At 40.5% G+C, this 21,396-nt stretch overlaps 8 protein-coding genes and 2 pseudogenes across 9 annotated transcripts in view; 7 read left to right on the top strand and 3 right to left on the bottom strand.

Moving 5' to 3' along the window:
* The window catches only part of LOC104704210 (DNA gyrase subunit A, chloroplastic/mitochondrial), an 11,745-nt gene extending 11,708 nt beyond the window's left edge, over positions 1-37 (top strand). Inside the window, exon 26 of the mRNA XM_010420336.2 lies at positions 27-37. Coding sequence (XP_010418638.1) covers positions 27-37 — 11 coding nt within the window. The remainder of the gene's footprint in view (positions 1-26) is intronic.
* LOC104770887 (DNA gyrase subunit A, chloroplastic/mitochondrial-like) lies at positions 32-1,241 on the top strand. Its single transcript, XM_010495387.1, has 6 exons — positions 32-128; positions 206-342; positions 452-569; positions 640-694; positions 782-881; positions 962-1,241. Exons 1-6 carry the CDS (start codon positions 84-86, stop codon positions 1,086-1,088), a joined length of 582 nt encoding a protein of 193 aa, XP_010493689.1. The 5' UTR covers positions 32-83; the 3' UTR covers positions 1,089-1,241.
* Positions 1,208-2,982, bottom strand: LOC104770980 (protein RESTRICTED TEV MOVEMENT 2-like). The gene is made up of 2 exons (XM_010495481.1): positions 2,793-2,982; positions 1,208-2,691 (listed from the first exon to the last, which is right to left on the bottom strand). Exons 1-2 carry the CDS (start codon positions 2,929-2,931, stop codon positions 1,367-1,369), a joined length of 1,464 nt encoding a protein of 487 aa, XP_010493783.1. The 5' UTR covers positions 2,932-2,982; the 3' UTR covers positions 1,208-1,366.
* On the top strand, positions 3,280-5,852 carry LOC104771073 (annotated as a pseudogene).
* Positions 5,972-9,512, top strand: LOC104771165 (calcium-dependent protein kinase 2). Of its 2 annotated transcripts, XM_019245530.1 has the most exons (8): positions 5,972-7,102; positions 7,142-7,712; positions 7,807-7,950; positions 8,035-8,187; positions 8,331-8,446; positions 8,540-8,707; positions 8,863-9,087; positions 9,209-9,512. In XM_019245530.1, the coding sequence occupies exons 1-8, from the start codon at positions 6,602-6,604 to the stop codon at positions 9,320-9,322; spliced, it is 1,992 nt and encodes a 663-aa protein (XP_019101075.1). In that variant the 5' UTR covers positions 5,972-6,601; the 3' UTR covers positions 9,323-9,512. The 2 variants fall into 2 exon arrangements, with proteins under 2 accessions (XP_019101075.1, XP_010493983.1); XM_010495681.2 differs by having other exon boundaries at positions 5,973-7,712.
* On the top strand, positions 9,874-15,662 carry LOC104771251 (nuclear pore complex protein NUP1). The gene is made up of 9 exons (XM_010495784.2): positions 9,874-10,393; positions 10,683-10,729; positions 10,842-10,954; positions 11,175-11,361; positions 11,464-11,757; positions 11,835-11,912; positions 12,000-12,614; positions 12,779-13,251; positions 13,385-15,662. The coding sequence occupies exons 1-9, from the start codon at positions 10,078-10,080 to the stop codon at positions 15,231-15,233; spliced, it is 3,972 nt and encodes a 1,323-aa protein (XP_010494086.1). The 5' UTR covers positions 9,874-10,077; the 3' UTR covers positions 15,234-15,662.
* Positions 15,952-17,585, top strand: LOC104771329 (charged multivesicular body protein 5). The gene is made up of 7 exons (XM_010495875.2): positions 15,952-16,020; positions 16,270-16,421; positions 16,541-16,634; positions 16,733-16,804; positions 16,905-17,016; positions 17,118-17,272; positions 17,374-17,585. The coding sequence occupies exons 1-7, from the start codon at positions 15,952-15,954 to the stop codon at positions 17,425-17,427; spliced, it is 708 nt and encodes a 235-aa protein (XP_010494177.1). The 3' UTR covers positions 17,428-17,585.
* LOC104771424 lies at positions 17,661-19,245 on the top strand. Its single transcript, XM_010495979.2, has one exon. It carries the CDS (start codon positions 17,686-17,688, stop codon positions 19,150-19,152), a length of 1,467 nt encoding a protein of 488 aa, XP_010494281.1. The 5' UTR covers positions 17,661-17,685; the 3' UTR covers positions 19,153-19,245.
* On the bottom strand, positions 19,192-20,568 carry LOC104771516 (annotated as a pseudogene).
* Positions 20,752-21,381, bottom strand: LOC104771603 (40S ribosomal protein S17-2-like). The gene has a single exon (XM_010496187.2). The coding sequence runs from the start codon at positions 21,349-21,351 to the stop codon at positions 20,929-20,931; it is 423 nt and encodes a 140-aa protein (XP_010494489.1). The 5' UTR covers positions 21,352-21,381; the 3' UTR covers positions 20,752-20,928.

Here is a 21,396-nt window from a genome sequence, read left to right as displayed (position 1 = left end):
ATTCTAAGATAATTATTTGTCTTTAGAATTCTGGTGATGAATTGAAATGGGTTCGTTGTTGCTCAAGCGATGATCTTGTGGCCATGGCGTCCCAAAATGGAATGGTCGTCTTGAGTACATGTGATGGTGTAAGTTGTGGTTCTCGATTCTTTTTCCAAGTAAAGGTTTGTTACATGAGCAAACTCTAATGACTGTTGTGTACTAGGTTCGTACACTGAGCAGAAATACAAAAGGAGTGACTGCCATGAGACTTAGGAAAGAGGATAAGATGGCGAGCATGGACATCATACCTGCATCTCTGCGGAAAGATATGGAAGAGAAGTCGAAAGATATTTCAACTGTGTACGTTTTTCTTAAGTTATATCTGCTGAAATTTGCTCTAGAAACTTCTCATCACTTTTAGTTAATGTTTAACTGTCTTCTTTACTTTGTTAACCCAAAACAAATGCAGGAAACAAACCACTGGTCCATGGCTATTATTCGTCTGTGAGAATGGCTACGGAAAGCGTGTTTCTCTGAGTAGCTTCAAGCGTTCGCGGTTGAACAGGGTTGGTTTAGTTGGATGCAAGGTATGATCTGGATTATTATCATCTTTTATTAGGTTTGTTTGCTAATTTATCTTTTTTCCTTTCATCTCAGTTTGCGGAAGATGATTGTTTGGCTGCTGTTTTCGTGGTTGGTTACTCCTTAGCTGGTAAATATACACTCTCCCAGATATAAGGATTTATAGGTACTGTATTTGCTGATTATATAGAACCTCACCAATGGTTGTTTTTTGCAGAGGATGGAGAGAGCGATGAGCAAGTAGTTCTGGTGAGTCAAAGCGGAACTGTGAACCGGATCAAAGTCAGGGATATCTCCATCCAGTCTCGTAGAGCGCGGTATATGTTTATTCCCTTAATTTGACAGACATTCCTACTGTTTATGTTTATTTTTTCTCATTTGATTATTAATTTCTCAGGGGAGTGATTCTTATGCGGCTAGATCATGCCGGAAAGATCCAATCTGCTTCTCTGATCTCTGCTGCTGATGAAGAAGATACAGAGGAAATTCCAAGTAATGGAATCGTAGAAGCCGTTAGCCTGTAAATTTTACAATCCCAATTCAACCAGTTTTTGTGACCATGATCAGCTCAGTACATAGCGTCTATGTGCTTTAGTCCTCTCTTCGTCTTTTTGTTTTCCTATGTTACTAAACAAGAAGAAAAGAAAATCATTATCGAAGTTAGTTATTAACATCAATCAGTATCACATTCTCTTTGGTTTAATATCATTTTTTTCAGAAAAGTTGAAACAAATAACTCTGGTTATGCTAAACCAACAGAAACCAACAGTTCTCTATCACTTTTGTTTTCTTGTTAGCCAAATCAAGAGAAATATTTTACAAGTGGTACAAAGACATAAGCACCAAATCCCATAATCACAAGAGCAGCTGCGCCAACATTCACCAAAGATATGTCATATGCCCGGCTCTCTTCTTCACCCATTCCTCTTCCTCCTACCGTAGGAGAAGGATCCATGTTGGTCTTCGTCTGTCCTTCTTTGGCTAGTAATGGACCGGTTTCTTGTTCCACAGCTTCAGCATTATCCTTATGATCTCCTGTATCTTTGGCTGAACCGGTTTCCTCTATCTTTTTTTGCCCCACTATCTCTTGGATCTCTCCTTCACCTACTATATCCCAAACATTCTCATTTTTCTCATCCTGCTTGTTTATCAAGCCATCATCAACATCCAGTTCTGTTCGTTCATCTCCCTCTTTTGTTTTTAGCTCAGGCTCTGGTTGATTCGTTTTTTTCTCTGTTCTTCTTGCCTCATCACCAACAACTGGTTTTGTGTATTTCCTTTGTTCCTTTTGTCCGACGTTAACCTTTCCTCCCTCTTTCAGCTTCTGACCTATTTCACCATGTCCCTTCTTCTCAACAAGTTTAGTTTGTACCTTAGGTCCCAAGCTAGCATCAACGGCTGGTGATTTACGTATAATCTCTTTCTCCTTCACCATTTGTCCAGTCTTATTCTGACTTAAATCAGCATCTTTCTTTCCCTCATTTACTTCCTCTTCTATCGCACGTACCTTGGGTTTTAAGCTGCTAGTACCAAGGGCTGGTGAACGTTTAGCCTCTTCTTCCTTCAATTTCTGTCCAATCTTCTGCTGACCCATTTGAGCAGCCTCCTTTCTCTGAACCACTTTATCTTCTTTCGCACCCTCCTTGCCCCTTACGTTAGGGATCGCTTCTCCTGCTTGAACTTTCGGTTCAGACTTCTCTCGACTGCCCGTTGGCACCTCTCTATTACTCTCAACCACTGACTTATACGTTTTGGGTTTTTCTTCATTCAACGTTGGAGTAGCTTTCTCTTGACTTGTCCCCGCTTGTTTCTCCTCGTTCAAAGGTTTCTTTCGCCCCAAGGTACTCCCATTAGGACTACTTTTCGCCTCATTAGACCTCTGTCCAATTTTGCCCTGATCGTGGACTGCTTTCACCTTTTTGTCACCTTCCACGATCGCTGGAAACTCGATCGTCAAGAGTCCATGTGAGAAGGACGTGCTCCATTTAGTCATGTCACAGGTCTCGGGGACACGGTAAGATTCATTGAAACGAGCCTTAGTCTGAGCAGAGAGCGGTCTCTGGCCTTGAATCTGTACAGTCCTCGTCCTCTCATCCCTCTTTATTACTATTTGATCACTATAAAACCCTGCCCATTCCAGACAATAAACAAGAACTTCATAAAGACTATCATTAATTAAAATATTGAACTCAAAGACACAAAACACAAGAAAGAAGAGAAAAAAAGACCAGGAAGATTGACGTAGAGGAAAATGGAAGATCCAGAGTTAGTCCATTGAGCTCTCGGTTTGAAACTGCTCACAGTCGGAGCCAGCGGTGGCGGGTGATGACCACCGGCAGGCCTTGGTCTCTTGAATATCGCAGCCATGTAACAACAGTTTACTATGTCAGGAAAAAAAAATTGAAACTTTTAAGTAATAAACCGAACTGAATATGAAACATAGAAACATGTTTTTGAATGTTGTATATAAAGATACAGTTAGAAGCCATAAGAGGGTTTGGGTTTAGGATTGCTTTAGGGTATTGACTTTGTCTGTTTCTTCATCCCAAGGTCTCTCTCATATCATATGTAATATGGTTTCTTGTACTTCAAGGAAAGAAGCTTTTTAAGGTTTAAGAAGATGCCGTATCAACACAAAGTGACGTCGTTTTTATTTATTTATTTCCTTTTTAGCTAATAGCGCCTACTGTATATATAGAGATATACAACGTGGCATTCAACACGTGAAATTAAGATTCCCTGGACCTAACCACATCACTCACCGGATAACTTAACCTCCACCGTCTTCGTCTTCTTCTTCTTCCGCCGCAATATCTCTCTCTCCATGGCCGGCGTTAATCTACAGCTCCGTCACGCTTACTCAATTGCTCAATTCGTTCCAACTGTTTCATCACCTCCTCCTCCTACTCAGCGAGTTCGGTTTGGAACTTCGCCCTCTCGTGTTCTCTTCTGTAATCTCCGAGCTAATTCCGCCGCCGCTGCTCCAACCCTGAGAACCACTCGCCGTCCAGTAACTATTACTGCTGCGTCTTCGGTATCCTCAGCCGTTGATTCGGATTCGTTGGTGGAAGATCGCGATGACGGAGGTAGGATCCCGTTGCTTGAGGTTAGGGATTTGAGAGCTGTGATTGCTGAATCGAGGCAGGAGATACTCAAAGGTGTCAATTTGGTTGTCTATGAAGGAGAGGTGCGTATCGGTTTTTCTAGGTTGACTTAAATTTTAATCACCAGTAAGCTTAAGCTTTCCCATGGTATCTCATTCTCATCAGTGTTGTCTCATCATATGAGAATTGTTTGAGTTTGACATAATGAGTCAAGAATACATTAAAATTGTGAAAATTCGACGTTTTTGAATTGTCCTATGTTAGAAATATCTGATTCTGCTGATTGTAATCTATGGTTTCTTTCGTGGTTTTGCTAACCAACTCATAGGTTCACGCAGTGATGGGGAAGAACGGTTCANNAGAACGGTTCAGGGAAGAGCACCTTTTCCAAGGTGAAATTTTTTACTTGTGTTTGAATATGATTCTCTATCTGTTATCTTGTATCTCAGGATAGTTCTTTGTGGTGTATAGTCGTGTTTGTTTTTCTCATGGAGCCTTATTTGTTGTAGGTTCTTGTTGGCCATCCTGATTATGAAGTGACGGGTGGGAGTATTGTGTTTAAAGGGCAGAATCTGCTTGATATGGAACCAGAGGAAAGATCTCTTGCTGGTCTCTTTATGAGTTTCCAGTCTCCAGTTGAGATCCCTGGTGTTAGCAATATGGATTTCTTGAATATGGCGTTCAATGCTCGTAAAAGAAAGCTCGGTCAGCCAGAGCTTGATCCAATCCAGGTGCTTTGCCTAATTAGAGGATTTAGATTTAGTTTGCATTCTTTTTTACTTCTTGTTGTTTGCCACTGTTCCGATTGGTCCCCCTTGCAGAAACTGTCTATTTGCCTATCTTCTGTCTTAGTTCTTACTGATTTCACATGGTTCATGCAGTTCTACAGCCACTTAGTGTCAAAACTTGAAGTTGTGAACATGAAGACCGATTTTCTCAACAGAAATGTCAATGAAGGATTTAGTGGCGGTGAAAGGAAACGCAACGAGATTCTACAGTTGGCGGTATTGCTTTCATTTTTCCCTTGTTTCTCAGTTGTGACCACATCCTTCTTCCGTACTCATGTATCATGTTAAAACGGCAAGGCTAATAATTAGAAATTTCAAGATATTTGGGTAGAATTGCTTAAGCAGGTACATGTATCTTCATAAACCAACGTGGAAATTACGGTAGCAGTTAGTATTCTATAAAAACTATTTGACTGCAGTTTTAGCTGAAAGGAGACGGTTATATCTCTTCATATCTCCTTACATTTCCTTTTCTTAAAATATCTGCAACTGCAAGCAATGGAGACTTTACCTTATCTGGAGCTTATATACTGTTTGTGCTTTGGCCTAAGAATGTCATGGTAGTTACTCTAAGGCTCGAAACCTGAGGCACTTTCTTGTGTCATCTTGTGTTCTGGCTCCCGAGGAGTGGGAATTTTTGGTTTATTGATAAACATGAACATAGTTTATTTGTTTGTTTTCCTCTTTGAAGTACACTAATGCAACAGTTGGTAACGTTCTTCCTGTCCTTGCAGGTCCTTGGAGCCGAGTTGGCTATACTGGACGAGATTGATTCAGGGTTGGATGTTGATGCACTTCAGGATGTGGCAAAGGCGGTGAATGGACTTTTGACACCAAAAAACTCTGTTCTGATGATAACCCACTATCAACGCCTACTTGACTACATCAAACCAACTCAAATACACATCATGGTAAGTATTGTAGCCAAACCAGCCTTCTTTACTGGGTCCACAAAGATCATATTGGCTCAGTTTTTATGACCAAAATCGGAGTCACTTTTGTATTTTTTTTGTATTGGTGGTTGATGTATCTTGCTGGGGTTTCAGGAGAACGGAAGAATTATAAAAACCGGAGACAACACATTGGCCAAACTACTGGAAAAAGAAGGCTACAAAGCGATATCGGGTTAGTTATCGCAGATCATCCATAACCTGTCTTACTTCTTTGAGAGACCATGGTTATATATGGGTCAAAGAAGATGGAAGCTAAAGCTGATGATGATTGGAAAATCAAATTTGTCACTACAATCTTTGACCCGTAGGTTTTTTGGCATCATTGGTGTTTGCATGAGAAACTACTTTATTGGGTTTTGTTTCTGAACAGTTCTTACAGACTTTTTTGTAACTAACAAACTAAAGTTCAGTTAATAATAATCCGTTATGTTCAGGTTATGTCATTACCAATGTTCTAAATTACTTATTACACTACTTGAGAGATTGACAAAGTAAAATTGGGTCTGATTATTCTATGGCCTGCTGATGGTGGAACGATTTGAGAATTAGAAAAAAAAAATACACATTAATTAAGACAAGGGGAACGCAAAATTCGCTGATGATTAAACCCAGACGCGTTTTTCAAACACGATTAATCATCTTCATCTTTCTCCACAATTGACTTATCAAACAAGATTACACCTCCCTAAGGTTTTATGCAAATGTAGTGCTAATAAGCCATCCCTCGATTTCCCCCGCTTATTTTCCGACCAAACCAAAACATTCTCGATTTCTTGTCCATCCCAGATCGATCTCTTTGTTTTCAGATAATTTCCCTTGTCTGGATTCGTTTCATTGCATCGCTTCTCTGTTCTGGGTCCCTTTGAATTTTTGATTTTTCTATCACCCTTTTGAAAACCCGATTTTTGTCTTGTGTAGTATCTTCTGGCCTATTGATTCTTGTTGAGGAAGACCTTGAGTAGGTTTTTTTTTTTGCTTGTTCAATCTGTATTCGAAGTTTTAAAATCACTGCATGATCGCGAGTCTTAGATTATAAGAGATTTGACTTTCAGTTATAGTGTCTATGATCATTAGGAATATGAGATCAGATCAGATCAAAGTTGTGTTCTTTTGATCAGATCTTGATGTGGAGAGCTTGAATGCGATTCTGTAGTGTTAGTGTTTGGATAATATAAGGTAGAGAGATATTTTGATGGGTAATGTTTGCGTTGGACCAAACATTTCTGGCAATGGTTTCTTGCAAACTGTCTCGGCTGCAATGTGGCGACCACGGCTTGGAGCTGAGCAAGCTTCTTCTTCTTCTCATGGTAAAGCAGAATTTGCCAAACAAGCAGCTTCAGAACCAGCACCTGATCAAGTCCAGAATAAGCCCCCTGAGCCTATCACGATGCCAAACCCAAGGACCAATCCTGAAACCATATCGAAACCTGGTCCAGAGATCAAACCTGAAGAGACCAAGCAGAAGGTTCTTCCTGATGAAAGCAAACAGAAAGCTCTTCCTGAAGAAACCAAGCAGGAAGTTCTTGTGCAGCCGAGGACAACAAAACCAGAAACAAAGTCTGAATCCAAGCCGGAGACGACAATACAAGAAACAAAGTCTGAATCCAAGACGGAGGCGACAGTACCAGAAACAAAGTCTGAATCCAAGCCGGAGGCGACAATACCAGAAACAAAGTCTGAGTCCAAGCCGGAGGCGACAGTACCAGAAACAAAGTCTGAATCCAAGCCGGAGACGAAACCTGAACCTAAGAATCCTAAACATATGAGGAGAGTGTCCAGTGCAGGGGTTAGAACTGAGTCAGTGTTGCAGAGGAAAACTGAAAACTTTAAAGAGTTCTATTCATTAGGAAGGAAACTTGGACAAGGGCAATTTGGGACAACGTTTTTATGCCTTGAGAAAGGTACCGGGAACGAGTATGCTTGCAAGTCGATTTCCAAGAGGAAGCTTTTAACTGATGAGGACGTTGAAGATGTGAGAAGAGAGATTCAGATAATGCATCACTTGGCTGGTCATCCAAATGTTATTTCCATTAAAGGAGCTTATGAGGATGTTGTGGCGGTACATCTTGTGATGGAGTTGTGTTCTGGTGGCGAGCTTTTTGATAGGATTATTCAGCGTGGACATTACACAGAGAGGAAAGCTGCTGAGCTTGCGAGAACCATTGTTGGGGTTTTAGAGGCTTGTCACTCTCTTGGTGTCATGCATCGAGACCTCAAGCCTGAGAATTTTCTATTTGTTAGTAAAGAGGAAGACTCTCTCTTGAAAACGATTGACTTTGGACTTTCAATGTTCTTTAAGCCAGGTTTGCATTTATATGGTTGCTTTTTGTCTTTGATCTTTCAGTTTACAACAGCTACGTTTGATTCTTGAATTGTAAATTATTTCCACTTTTGCAGATGAGGTTTTTACAGATGTTGTTGGTAGTCCGTATTACGTAGCTCCAGAGGTTCTTAGAAAGCGTTATGGTCCTGAATCAGATGTGTGGAGTGCTGGTGTGATTGTTTACATTTTGTTAAGCGGAGTTCCTCCTTTTTGGGCAGGTAAGAGAGATCCCATTGTAGATAAATGCATATGATTGCTCTTTTTAGGCTCTGAAGCAAATGTTGTTTCCATGAACTATACAGAAACCGAACAAGGTATTTTCGAGCAGGTCCTTCATGGTGATCTTGACTTTTCATCTGATCCATGGCCAAGCATCTCTGAAAGCGCAAAAGACTTGGTCAGGAAAATGCTTGTTCGCGACCCCAAGCGAAGACTAACCGCGCATCAAGTATTATGTAAGTTTTAAACCATTCTCAACTGTGAACTTCATTTCCTGGTCTATTGTCTCACAAACACATGCTAGGTGATTTTCCAAATACATTTTTGTATTTGAACTTCACCGTTCTGCTTCATCTCAAGGAGTTTTGTTTCTGAACAGGTCATCCATGGGTACAAATTGACGGTGTGGCTCCAGATAAACCTTTGGACTCTGCTGTTCTTAGCCGTATGAAGCAATTTTCTGCAATGAACAAGTTCAAGAAAATGGCTCTAAGAGTAAGTTTGTATTTCTAATTCTAAACAAGATCCCAAAGAAAGAAAAACACAGAAGATATAATAAGTTTTGCCTCTTTCTTAAACTTGTTGCAGGTCATAGCCGAGAGCTTATCTGAAGAAGAAATAGCTGGTTTGAAAGAAATGTTTAAGATGATTGACGCTGACAATAGTGGTCAGATAACTTTCGAAGAACTGAAAGCAGGACTAAAACGAGTTGGTGCCAATCTCAAAGAGTCAGAAATTCTTGATCTAATGCAAGCTGTAAGTCTCAATCCAAGAACACTAATCCGAACTTTAGCTCTTTTCCTTTACTTTAAATTCTCTTTTATGATTAACCGGTCTAGTGGTAGAAGTTCCTGATCTTTAGTTCCACTTTTTGCACTAACCGTGTATGTTCTGTTTCGTCTATATTTCAGGCTGATGTGGACAATAGCGGAACAATAGACTACAAAGAGTTCATAGCGGCCACATTGCATCTAAACAAAATAGAGAGAGAGGACCATTTGTTCGCTGCATTCTCCTACTTTGACAAGGACGAGAGCGGCTTTATCACCCCGGACGAGCTTCAACAAGCATGCGAGGAGTTTGGTGTTGAAGATGCTCGCATAGAAGAAATGATGCGTGATGTTGATCAAGACAAGGTAAAACCTCCTATTCTCACACAATGATGAGCCACAACAAATAAATGCATTATATCATTCCTAACAGTAGAGTCACATTGATAAGACATCTTAAAAAAACATTGAATCGTCGTTTTTGCAGGACGGGAGAATAGACTACAACGAGTTTGTGGCAATGATGCAGAAAGGAAGCATAATGGGAGGACCAGTGAAGATGGGTTTAGATAACAGCATTAGCATATCTCTGAAACATTAGTTGTCAGATATTACAACAAAAACAACAACAACAATAGCTTCGTCTATTATTTTTAATGAATGATGATCATTGATTGTGTGTTTTCTTCTCAACATTTTTGATGAGACCATTGTCAGTTAGACTGGTTTAGGTAAATCTGTTTTTTTGTACTGTGTACTTCTATGCATATACACATAGTTTTTGCCTGTAACTTTTTTTGCTGCCATTTGTTATTTGTTTTTTTTTTTTTTTATTATTTTTAATTTTAATTTTCATCCGCGAGTGAGTGGTTGTGGGGCCTAATTGTCCAATAAAGCCCAGCCCACTAAGTTTCACCGTTTCAATCGGAGATATTTTTTTAGTGTGACTGGAGTATTGTCAAACGCTAAATCTTAACCATCAGATGAGTTAAAGCTCACGGATGAGAATGATCTGTGTCCGTATTTTATATGACGGTCGCTATCGGTAGTGTTTTCTTTTTGAAAAGACGAATATACCCTTTTTAAGGTGCGTTGCTTTACGCTCCTCTCGTTTTTTTTTTGTTTTTTAAAATTTTATTTTTTGGTACCCTAAACATTTTTTTTTGTTTGTTTCTTCGGGTTCGCTCTTTCGTCTCGATTTTGGTGCCACAAATTAGAAAAAAACCCTAATTTCACCGAATTTTTTTTCAAATCCCTCTTTTCTCAATAAGTTTTTTTTTTCCGATTTTTCCTTAGGCGGAAAGGTTCGTTGTAACCCTAGATTCGTTTCTCAGTTCTTTTTTCGTTGGTGGCTTAATGGCGAGCGCGGCACGCGGTGAAAGCAGCAACCCTTACGGCGGCGGATTTGGAACCGGTGGAAAAGCCCGGAAGCCGACGGCTCGAAGGTCTCAGAAAACTCCGTATGATCGACCACCGACTTCCGTGAGGAACTCTGGACTTGGTGGCGGAGATGTCAGAGGCGGCGGCTGGTTGTCGAAATTAGTGGATCCGGCCCAGAGGCTTATTACTTATAGTGCTCATAGGCTCTTCGCTTCGGTTTTCCGTAAACGCCTTGTCTCAGGTGAGACGCCTACACAGTCTCCGGAGCAGCAGAAGCAGCTTCCAGAAAGAGGTATGGGGTTTGTTGCTTTATTCGATGCAAAAGTTTTTTTTTTTTAAATCTCATTCGCTGTTTTTAAGGTACTTAGAGAAGTTTGATTTAGGAATTGTAGATTTTTTTTAGCGTTTAGATTTGCGGCATTTGCCCATTGTTTTTTTTAAGTGATTCAGAACTAAGAAGTACATAAAGGTTGTGTATGTATTGTTAGCCGGTTGTTGCTAGCAGTCACTTAATGAATTTCTTTCCTCGCTTTTCTAAGTGGACGTTGTTAATGTGTATTGTTTCTGTTATTATGGACCAGATGTGAATCTGGAGAGGAAGGTAGAACACAAGCAGGACGTCTCCAATGTAAGTAAATTAGCTTTCTTTAGATGAAACATCTTCTTTCTTTGGATTTCGTTGTTTTTTTTTATCCTCTGTAGTGTAACATATGTTTTATTTATTGATGTGTTATGTGAAGCTGTCCAAGAAAAGTGATTTTATTCGGATGGAAGATACCAATGCATCTGTTGATCCAACCAAAGATGGATTTACAGATCTTGAGAAAATCTTACAGGGGAAAACTTTTACAAGGTACACTACAGTAGAGTAACTATTTCCTCCTAATGCAATTAAAATTTCTTAATCTGTTGATTGATTCAGCATTCATAAATGAATATAAACTCCCTATTATTGTTTCTCGTTTTTATTTTTGGTGTGTTCATTTCAACATTTCTAGACCTGTTGGCGTTTTGAACTATTGTGAAACTTTTATGTTTTGAAAATCTGTTGATCACTTTTGATGATTTTACAGGTCTGAAGTTGATCGATTAACTACCTTGCTGCGTTCAAAAGCTCCTGATTCGTCCACTGTGAACGAGGAGCAGAGAAATGAAGCGAGTAATGTTGTGAGACATCCGCCATCACATGAGAGGGATAGGACGCATCCAAATAATGGAAGTATGAACGCCATTGTTTCAACACCTCCTGGAAGTTCGAGAGTAAGAAAGTTGTTAGACGTATTAAATATACTAGTCTGTTTTAGCTGAGCTTCATACAAGGTGGAGTTGTTAATATTTTGTTGTTGATGATATCCTTACCAGGCTCTCGTTGAGTGCGTTGCTTCGCCAGCACAGCTTGCAAAGGCCTACATGGGTAGCCGACCTTCAGAAGTTACTCCTTCTATGTTGGGATTGCGTGGTCAAGCGGGTAGGGAAGATTCTGTTTTCCTGAACAGAACCCCGTTTCCGCAGAAGTCACCTACAATGTCACTGGTACCAAAGCCTTCTGGACAAAGACCTTTGGAAAATGGTTTTGTCACCCCTAGATCTCGGGGAAGATCTGCTGTTTATAGCATGGCCAGAACACCATACTCTAGGCCTCAGTCCACTGTGAAGGTTTCAGTTTTGAGCCATAATTATTTATTAAATTTTCTACTTGCTTCAAATTTTACATAGTGTTCTTTTTTTTCCAGATTGGGTCTCTTTTTCAAGCATCTCCAGGTACATGGGAAGGAAGCTTACCTTCTGGTTCTAGGCAAGGGTTTCAATCGGTGAGAACATTTTTGACTATGCATTAAACGGGTTTCAGATCTTTCTCTGAAACAAAGTATTCACATGACTTTTATTTAATTTTGTAGGGTCTTAAACGGAGGAGCTCAGCCTTAGATAATGACGTAGGATCTGTGGGCCCTGTAAGGAGGATTCGTCAAAAATCTAACCTTTCGTCCCGAAGCTTGGCTCTTCCTGCTTCTGAGAGCCCACTTTCTGTCCGTGCCAATAGTGGACAAAAAACTACACATACATCTAGAGACAGTGCAGAGAATATTCCTGGTTCAAGTTTTAACCTTGTTCCTACCCAGTCCAGTGATATGGCTTCAAAAATATTTCAACAGCTTGATTTTCTGGTTCCAACAAAGGAGAAATCACCAAGTAAGTTATCACCATCCATGCTACGTGGTCCCGCACTCAAAAGCCTACAGAATGTGGAGGCACCAAAGTTCTTGGATAATCTTCCTGAGAAGAAGGAAAATTTGCCAGATTCTAGCTATCAAAAGCAGGAAAAATCTAGAGAGAGTGGCTCCAGAGAGGTTTTGGCCCCGAGTGGGAAGACTGGTGGTACTGTTGATGGCACAAGCAAAACAGGTTCCACTCAAGATCAGGAGACTCTTGGTAAAGGTGCCTATTTGCCTCTCACGAATTCGTTTGTAGAGCATCCTCCAAAAAAGAGAGCATTTCGAATGAGTGCGCATGAGGTATACTTTTTTTATTTCTTATAGTTATATTTCCAGAATGTTAATTTCTTATAGTAACACCTCTCTAGCTGCAAATATTATGTTGTTCAGTTCATATTTCTCCTTTGTCAATATTTTTATGGCACACCTTTGACCAGTCTATATATACAACTGCGATAATGCAGGATTTCTTGGATTTGGATGATGATCATGGTGCGGCATCTACTCCCTTTGAAGTGGTAGAAAAACAGAATGTCTTCAAAGTAGAGAAAAGTCGTATCAGCATGCCTAATGGGGAGAAACTACTTACTCCCTCTGAAGCGATGCCCTCTACAGCATATATATCTAATGGTGATGCATCTCAGGGTACTTCTAATGGATCTCTGGAAACTGGAAGGTTCAAGTTCTCGGCTTTGCCCACTGAAGCTGTTCAGCAAAGTAATATGGCCTCAGAGCCAACTTCAAAGTTCATACAAGAGACTGACAAATCGAGTATTTCTCCTAGCAAGCTTACCTCAAAAGAGAAAGTTATTTCTCTCGAAGAGCCTAAAAAAGCTGATGCTGTATTTCCCAGCTTCTTCTCATCACCGGCTGCCACTGACTTGTTAAATCAAAACGCTGGTGCATCTGCAGACATCAAGCTAAATGAGACGAGCAGGTTGGTGGCATGACTATTTTTTGGCCTAGTTTGATAGGCACTTATTCATCTCGTGTCTATTAACTAGCGAAGCTCACCCATATTGGTTATGAAATTTTTTACTGGCTTCTGACTTTCTTTCTTCGTGTTGCAGCACTGGTTTTGGAGTATCAGAGGGTTGGGCAAAACCAACTGAATCAAAGAAAACTTTCAGCAACAGTGCTTCTGGAGCTGAGTCAACTACCTCAGCTGCGTCAACCCTCAATGGTAGTATATTCTCAGCTGGAGCAAACGCTGTCAGTCCACCTCCAAATAATGGGTCTCTTAGTTCAATCCCTTCCTTCCCACCTACTATCTCAAGTATACCTTCCAATAATTCTGTGGGTGATGTTCCGTCAACTGTGCAGTCTCTTGCCGCTACTCCCAGTTCCTCTAGTATATTTGGAAAGTTGCCTGCTGATACCAGTAACGATAGCAACTCACAATCAACTGCAGCACCTCCCGCCTCTTCTACATCACCTTTCAAATTTGGGGAACATGCAGCTCCATTTTCTGCGCCAGCTGTAACTCAATCTAGCGGACAGATCTCAAAGGAGTCTGAAGTAAAAAAGTCAACATTTGAAAATACAAACACTTTCAAGTTTGGTGGAATGGCTTCAGCAGAGCCGAGCACTGGCAGCGGTTTTGGTGCTAAGTCCTCAGAAAATAAAAGCACGCCAGGTTTTGTGTTTGGAAGCTCATCTCCTGCTGTGGCAGATGCAGGTAAAAATATTTTTGGTGGGACATCCTCTGTGGTTGGTGGCAGCACATTAAACCCATCTACTACTGCATCATCTGCTCCTGTGAGCTCTGGAAGTTTAATATTTGGTGTGACATCTTCCTCAACCCCTGTGACGGAGACAGGCAAATTTTCTGTGAGTTCGGCAGCTACTAATGCCGGGAGTAATAATGCCGGAAGTAATATTTTTGGTACTAACCCTCCTGCATTTACAAGCTCTGGTAGTAGCATGTTTGGAAGTGTAGCTGCCAGTACCGGAGGCAGTATTTTTGGATTTAATGCTGGTTCATCAGCTTCTGCTGCTAGCTCTCAATCTCAGGCCTCGAATCTTTTCGGTGCTGCAAATGCTCAGACAGGTAATACTGGCAGCGGAACCACAACATCAACCCAAAGCACCCCCTTCCAGTTTGGTTCGTCTGCATCTGCTCCAACATTTGGTTCGTCTGGGAACTCTTCTCTTGCATCAAACAGTTCTCCATTTGTATTTGCTTCTGGCTCAACTCCTCAACTGAGTTCGATAAACTCCTCTGCAAGCTCTAGTGGTACAACAAGCTCTCCCCTATTTGGGTCAAGCTGGCAAGCTCCCAACTCTGCTCCAGTATTTAGTTCCTCGTTCACCCCTTCTTCATCTCCCACCTTTAACTTTGGAGGATCTTCTGCTGCTACTGGTTCAAGCACTCCTGCTCCCATTTTTGGTGCATCTACCAACACCCCATCATCTTCACCTATCTTTGGTTTCAACTCAACCGGTCCTACCACTCCGCAGCAGCCGGTATTTGGTAACTCAGCCCCCTCAGCGAATCCATCACAGTCTGTGTTCGGTAACTCGAATTCCGGGTTTGCATTTGGTGCTCCTAATAACACAAATGGCATCAACAATAATAACCAACAAGTAAGCATGGAAGACAGCATGGCAGAAGACACAGACCAAGCTAATAAAGCATCCATGGTAGCGCCGCCAATGTTTGGACAACCGGCTGTCACGATGCCGCAACCTAACTTTGGCTTTGGCGGAGGAGCAGCGACACAGCCTTCATCAATGGCTAACCCGTTCCAGTTTGGAGGGCAGCCGATCCCAAGCACGCCACAGAACGCATCACCTTTCCAGGCATCACAGAGTCTAGAGTTTCAAGGAGGTGGGAGCTTTTCACTAGGCAGCACTGGAGGAGGCGATAAGTCAGGACGCAGAATCTTTAAAGCGAAGAAAACCAACAGGAAGAAATAAGCAGCACTAGGGGGGGATGATACACCACACAAGAAAATGCATAGCTGGGCTCATGAAGAGAATCATATATAATCTCAGCCTTTTTGGTCTTTCTGTTGGCTATAAATATATATACTCGGGTAAACTGGGATGCAGAGCAGATCTGTCGTTTGATGAAAGAGGTAAGAGCATGGGGGGTTCCCTTTGCGTTTATGCTTATTTCATCATCTCTTTTGTATTCCGTGTCAACAATAGCAAGGATTTCGGGAGTTAAAATTTGTTCAGGGTTATAAAAGTTGTAGGAAAGTTTTGTAATTCTCAGAAGAAATATACTCGAGTCTGTAAGAGTAGTAAGCTCTGTTTCTCTTTTTTTCCTTAAAAAAAAAAAAAACTCTCTCTCTCTCTTCTATTGTAGTGTTTGTAATAAATACTTGGTCAAATCTTTCTTCAGTTTTGGTTTACGGTACTAAAATGTATGATTCATATGATAAACTCGGTTTGCAAAATTGAACCAAACCGAACCAAAATCGATTTTACCGTCTTCTTCTTCTTCTAGGAAGCTTCTCGTTGACCAAATCTTTAAAAAGTTTCGTTTACTCAAAATCCAAACAGATTTTAAGGAAATTGCGAAACCCTTTTAAGACAAGTCTTCTTCTTTAAAAATTCGATTTCTCTCTCTGTCTCATCCGAATATTCCCAGAAAGATTTCTTCACCGAGTAGAAGAAGAAGAAGAAGAAGATGAGGAGAGTTTTCGGCGCGAAAAAGAACACAGAGCCTCCTCCCTCTATTCAGGATGCCTCTGATCGGGTTTCTCCCTCTCGTTTCTTATTTATTTTTTTCAATATTTTTTCGGTTTCAATTCGGAAATTTCATCTTCGAATCGTTTCTGTAATGTGATTTGGTTTTGAGATTTTCATACTTTGGATTGACTGATATATTTAGATAGAGAACCAATCCTTAGGAAGGTTTAAGAGCTATTGGAAGAACCCCCACTAAGATCCAAATGAAGAAGAAGAAAACTGAGTTTTGTTTTTATGTTTTATTTTGTTTGGTCAGATAAACAAAAGAGGAGATTCGGTAGAAGATAAGATTAAGAAGCTTGATTTTGAACTCTGCAAATACAGAGAACAGATTAAAAAGACCAGACCTGGTCCTGCTCAAGAAGCTGTCAAAGCTCGTGCTATGAGGGTTCTCAAGCAGAAGAAAATGTCAGTCTTTCTCAATTTGTTAATATTAACTGATTCAGCATTCTCTTGCCTGCTACTCTGCTTATAGGATATGGTTGGTAGATAATAAACACCACCTGATTACATTTTGCTGAAACTAGGTATGAAGGACAACGCGACATGCTCTATAATCAAACATTCAATCTCGATCAAGTTTCATTCGCTGCTGAAGGCCTCAAAGATGCTCAACAAACTGTATTTAACTTCTGTTCTGACAAATGATTGAATGTTTCAAATGATTGATTCTGACAAAAGTTAAAGTGGTGTTTGAATGTTTTGTGTATCTATTGCAGATGACAGCACTAAAATCTGCAAACAAGGAGTTGAAAGGAATGATGAAAACCGTAAAGATTCAAGATATTGATGTACGTTTTTTCAGTTACTTATAACAATGTTGGTTTTATTAAATGATTTCAAGCTTTTCTCTGGTGTTTGATTTGCCTGACACTATCTCTGATGGTACAGAATCTGCAAGATGAGATGATGGATCTGATGGATGTGAGCTCTGAAATTCAAGAAACACTTGGTAGAAGCTACAATATTCCTGATGGCCTTGACGAAGATGACCTCATGGGAGGTAATGTTCCTTGTCGTTTCGTAATGGGGAGATTTTAAGATAAATCTCTTGCAACCCTATCCTAAGTCCTATCATTTACACCTAATATTGATGTATTTCAGAGCTTGATGCTCTTGAATCTGACATGGGAAACGAGACTGAAGCAGATGGAATGCCTTCTTATCTCCAACCCGATACAGAAACTGACTACGATAGCGAGCTTAACTTGCCTGCAGCACCAACAGGACACAGTGGAGCTCCACATGGAAGAGTTCAGGTTAATTTTTAAATCTTAAGATTTCAAAATGCTTCAAGTGTATGTAATTTACCTTCTGATGGATAGCTAATGAGACACCGTTAAACAATGTGATTAAACAGGCCGAGGATGAATTTGGATTACCAGCGGTGCCACGAGCTTCTCTCCGGGGATAAGTTCTGCCCATATCTCTTTGTTGGAGTGGATTACTACTAAGCTTTATTTTAGACCTTAGTATTTTCCCATTCATCTTGTGCATAATATAACTTTGCTAAGTCTCTACCTTTTGGTTGAACTCATAATTTTATAATATTACGTATGATTTTTATATTGAGATTTTTCTGTAATCCAATGGGCCAACCGATATCTTAATGGGCCTCTCGCCACTTTGAATCTCCCTCTCCCTCTCTCTCTTTCTTGCTCCGTCGTCATCGATGGATCAACCACCACCAGATCAGAGCAAGCAACAATGGAAATTCTCAACGTTCGTCTACTCTTCATCGATCTTATTCCTTTTTCTTTCGATAATCGTACTCGGCTTCACTACGACTGATCTCTACAAAGTCCAAAGTCTGAGATTCACCTTCACTGCGAACCGCATCTATAGCTATCCTCTAGGGTTCTACGACGGAGCCCCCAAATCCAATTCCGAATCCGTGAACACAGATTCGTCTACCTCCCATTGCGTGTTATGGATGGCTCCTTTTCTCTCAAGTGGTGGTTACAGCTCAGAAGCTTGGTCTTACATTTTATCACTTCGTCGAAATCTCACAAACCCTAGATTTCGAATCACCATCGAGCACCATGGCGATCTAGAATCTGTGGAGTTTTGGAATGGTTTAGCTAAGGAGACTAAAGAGCTAGCGATTGAAATGTACAGAACACAGTGTAGACCTAACGAGACGATCGTTGTTTGTCATAGCGAGCCTGGTGCTTGGTATCCACCATTGTTCGAGACTCTTCCTTGTCCTCCTACTGGTTACGATGATTTCTTATCTGTGATTGGTAGAACAATGTTTGAGACTGATAGAGTCAATCCAGAGCATGTGGAGCGATGTAACCAGATGGATCATGTTTGGGTTCCTACTGAGTTTCATGTCTCTTCTTTTGTTCAAAGTGGGGTTGATTCTTCTAAGGTTGTCAAGATTGTGCAGCCTGTTGATGTCGCCTTCTTCGATCCTTCAAAGTATGAGCCATTGGATCTGATGGCAATTGGGGATTTGGTTTTGGGTTCCGGAATTAAAAAGTCGGGTTTGGGGTTTGTGTTCTTGAGTGTGTTTAAGTGGGAGCAGAGAAAAGGTTGGGATGTGTTGTTGAAAGCTTACCTGAGAGAGTTCTCTGGTAAAGACGGTGTTGCTCTGTTTTTGCTGACAAACGCGTATCACTCGGAGAGCGATTTCGGGAACAAGATTCTAGATTTCGTAGAAGAATTGGATATGGAAGAGACTCGAAATGGTTACCCGTCTGTGTATGTGATTGATAAACACATAGCTCAAGTTGATTTGCCTCGGTTGTACAAAGCGGCTGATGCGTTTGTGTTGCCTACAAGAGGCGAAGGATGGGGAAGACCGATAGTGGAAGCCATGGCAATGTCATTGCCTGTGATAACAACGAACTGGTCAGGACCAACTGAGTATCTGACAGAGCGGAATAGTTACCCGTTGGTGGTTGAGGAGATGAGTGAAGTAAAGGAAGGTCCTTTTGAAGGGCAGCTATGGGCAGAGCCATCTGTGGATAAGCTTAGGGTTCTAATGAGGCATGTAATGAATAATCCGGATGAGGCTAAGGTTAAAGGAAAGCATGGAAGAGATGACATGATCCAGAAGTTTGCTCCTGAGGTTGTTGCTAAGGTCGTAGCAGATCAAATCGAGAGGATATTTGATGAGAAAATAAGAACATGATACGATTTCACACTTTTGCTTAGATCAAGTAAGAAAACGAGAGGGAACAAGAATTGTAATATTAAAAAGCAAATTATGTCAAGGAACTGCTTATTCTCGAGTTTCTTACCCAAAAAAAAAACTTAAAACAACGTGTTTAGTTTAATGTTTCTTTTTTAAAGATGAGAAGCGAAAGCTGACATGACTTCCTTGTACACTGGCTTCTTGAAATCCACTGCCTGTATAATGATGGAAATAGAAGAGGAAGATGAGTAGAGAAGTAGTAGAATCTAAAATGTTAAGCTGAATATACAAAGAAAAGTAAAATTGTACGCACTTGTTCAATGACTTGATCAGGAGAAGTCCAGGACCATTCACCAAACTCAGGTTTCTCAGTTCCATCGCCAAGAAGATTGATTTCTTCATCTTTCCCAGTAAATTTCAGAAGAAACCTGAGGAATTCCCAATATGTGGACGAACAAGAACCGAAATGAAATGACATGATTCTTGATCATCTCTGTCTGAGTATCCCAAAAAAAAACTAACCATTTCTGTGCTTGACCCTTCCAATCAGAACCCCATCGGACCTTAAGCCTCTCTCTAACAATAGGAGGGAAGTCATAGGTTATCCAGTGAGGAGCCTATAGCCAAAAAAAAAGGAAAAATATGAATTCTTAGAAACATCATCATAATTAGTGATTGATTGATGATATGTAAGGTTTAAAAAAAAAAAAAGAAGCAAAAACAAAAAAAGACCTCAGCAAGAATCTCAGCGGAGTGAACTCCAGTCTCTTCTTTAAGCTCTCTCATAACTGCAGCTCTTGGATCTTCACCCTCGTCGATTCCACCCTATTCAACAACATCAACACACACGATCCTATTATTCAACTAATTTGATTCCATAACAAACCCCATTATCTTAACAATTTTGAATCCAATTAGAGAAGAAACAGATTCAAATCTTTAACAAATGGAAATCACTTGAGAGATCTCTCTCTACCTGAGGCATTTGCCAAGCACTGGGAATATCCAACCTCGAGGCAGTGAAAATCTGCAGTTAAAATTTGAGAAACAAAACCTATCATCAGCTTAAACCAAAATAATTAGAGAAGATGAAGAATCTGAGTGTCTCCGATGAATTCATCAAATCATCAATCATCAATCATCACCTTTTTGGAATCATTCATGAGGCATACACCGACATTTCTTCTGTAACCTTCGGGTGGAGACTCCATTGACGACGACGACGAAGAAGAACAACAACACCGAGCAGAAGTGGCTGGAGACTGGCTGCAACGGTGGAGGAAGGGCAGACTGGAGAATTTGAGAGGTTTCGAGGGGTAATTTCGGAAAAAAAGGAATCACAGACGGAGATGTTGAGTGATGTAAGAGAGGAAGAGGTCGGTAGTATAATAATGCCATTAGAAAGAGGCGACTCCCCAAATCTCAATTTCGACGCTACTGGGAAAAATATATTTAATTGGACGATTATGTCCTTGACTCTTCATATATAATTACGGACGTAACCTTTTTCTTTATTTATGTGTTTCATGTGTATAAAGTCCATTTTCAGTTTTGCTAATCACATATGAAGAGGTTATGTGAATTATATCGATTATGTGAAACAAAACCTCAAAATATTTTCTCCGAAATTAAGTATATGGTTTTCAACTAAATGCAATTCCAAATCAAAACACAGAAGTCAAAACAAAGCAAGAGCTGTAAAATTCCATATGTTGATTCAACTCATACTAAAGACCAATTAACCAAACTCTCTCGTCTTTCTAAGTCTCCTTATTAGTATCTCTTTGCTGGCCTGCTAAACAAATTGTTGCCGGGTGCAGCAAAAGCTTGTGGCTCCACTGTAGAAAACCCACTAGTATCAGACATTCCCAAAAAAGCAAGCATCTCTAGTGTCTCTTTGTCCACCTTAATCTCATCGGTTTTAATGGCTGACTCGTCGGGGACAAAGTCCATTCTTCTCTCGCGTTCTTCCTCTTGTAGCTTGAGTGAGATCCCACGGACTGGACCCTTTTGGATACGTTTCATCAAGTGGGTGGAGAACCCAGCAATCTTGTTGCGTAGTCTTTTGGATGGGATGATTGCGACTTCTTCCAAGATCTTTTTGTTGGTGTGGAAGTCAAGAGTCATACGTGAGTAGTACTTCTCAATCACCTGACGTGAAGACTTCTTCACTGTTTTGGTACGAACACGACCCATCTTTTTTCACAAGCTTACCTGTGCCCAACAAAATTAAGACAAAAC

Source organism: Camelina sativa, chromosome 1 (assembly GCF_000633955.1).
Source record: "Camelina sativa cultivar DH55 chromosome 1, Cs, whole genome shotgun sequence".
Classification (NCBI taxonomy): Eukaryota; Viridiplantae; Streptophyta; class Magnoliopsida; order Brassicales; family Brassicaceae; genus Camelina; species Camelina sativa.
The sequence above is the reverse complement of the archived record's forward strand: the minus strand, read 5'-3'. Positions and strand labels throughout refer to the sequence as shown.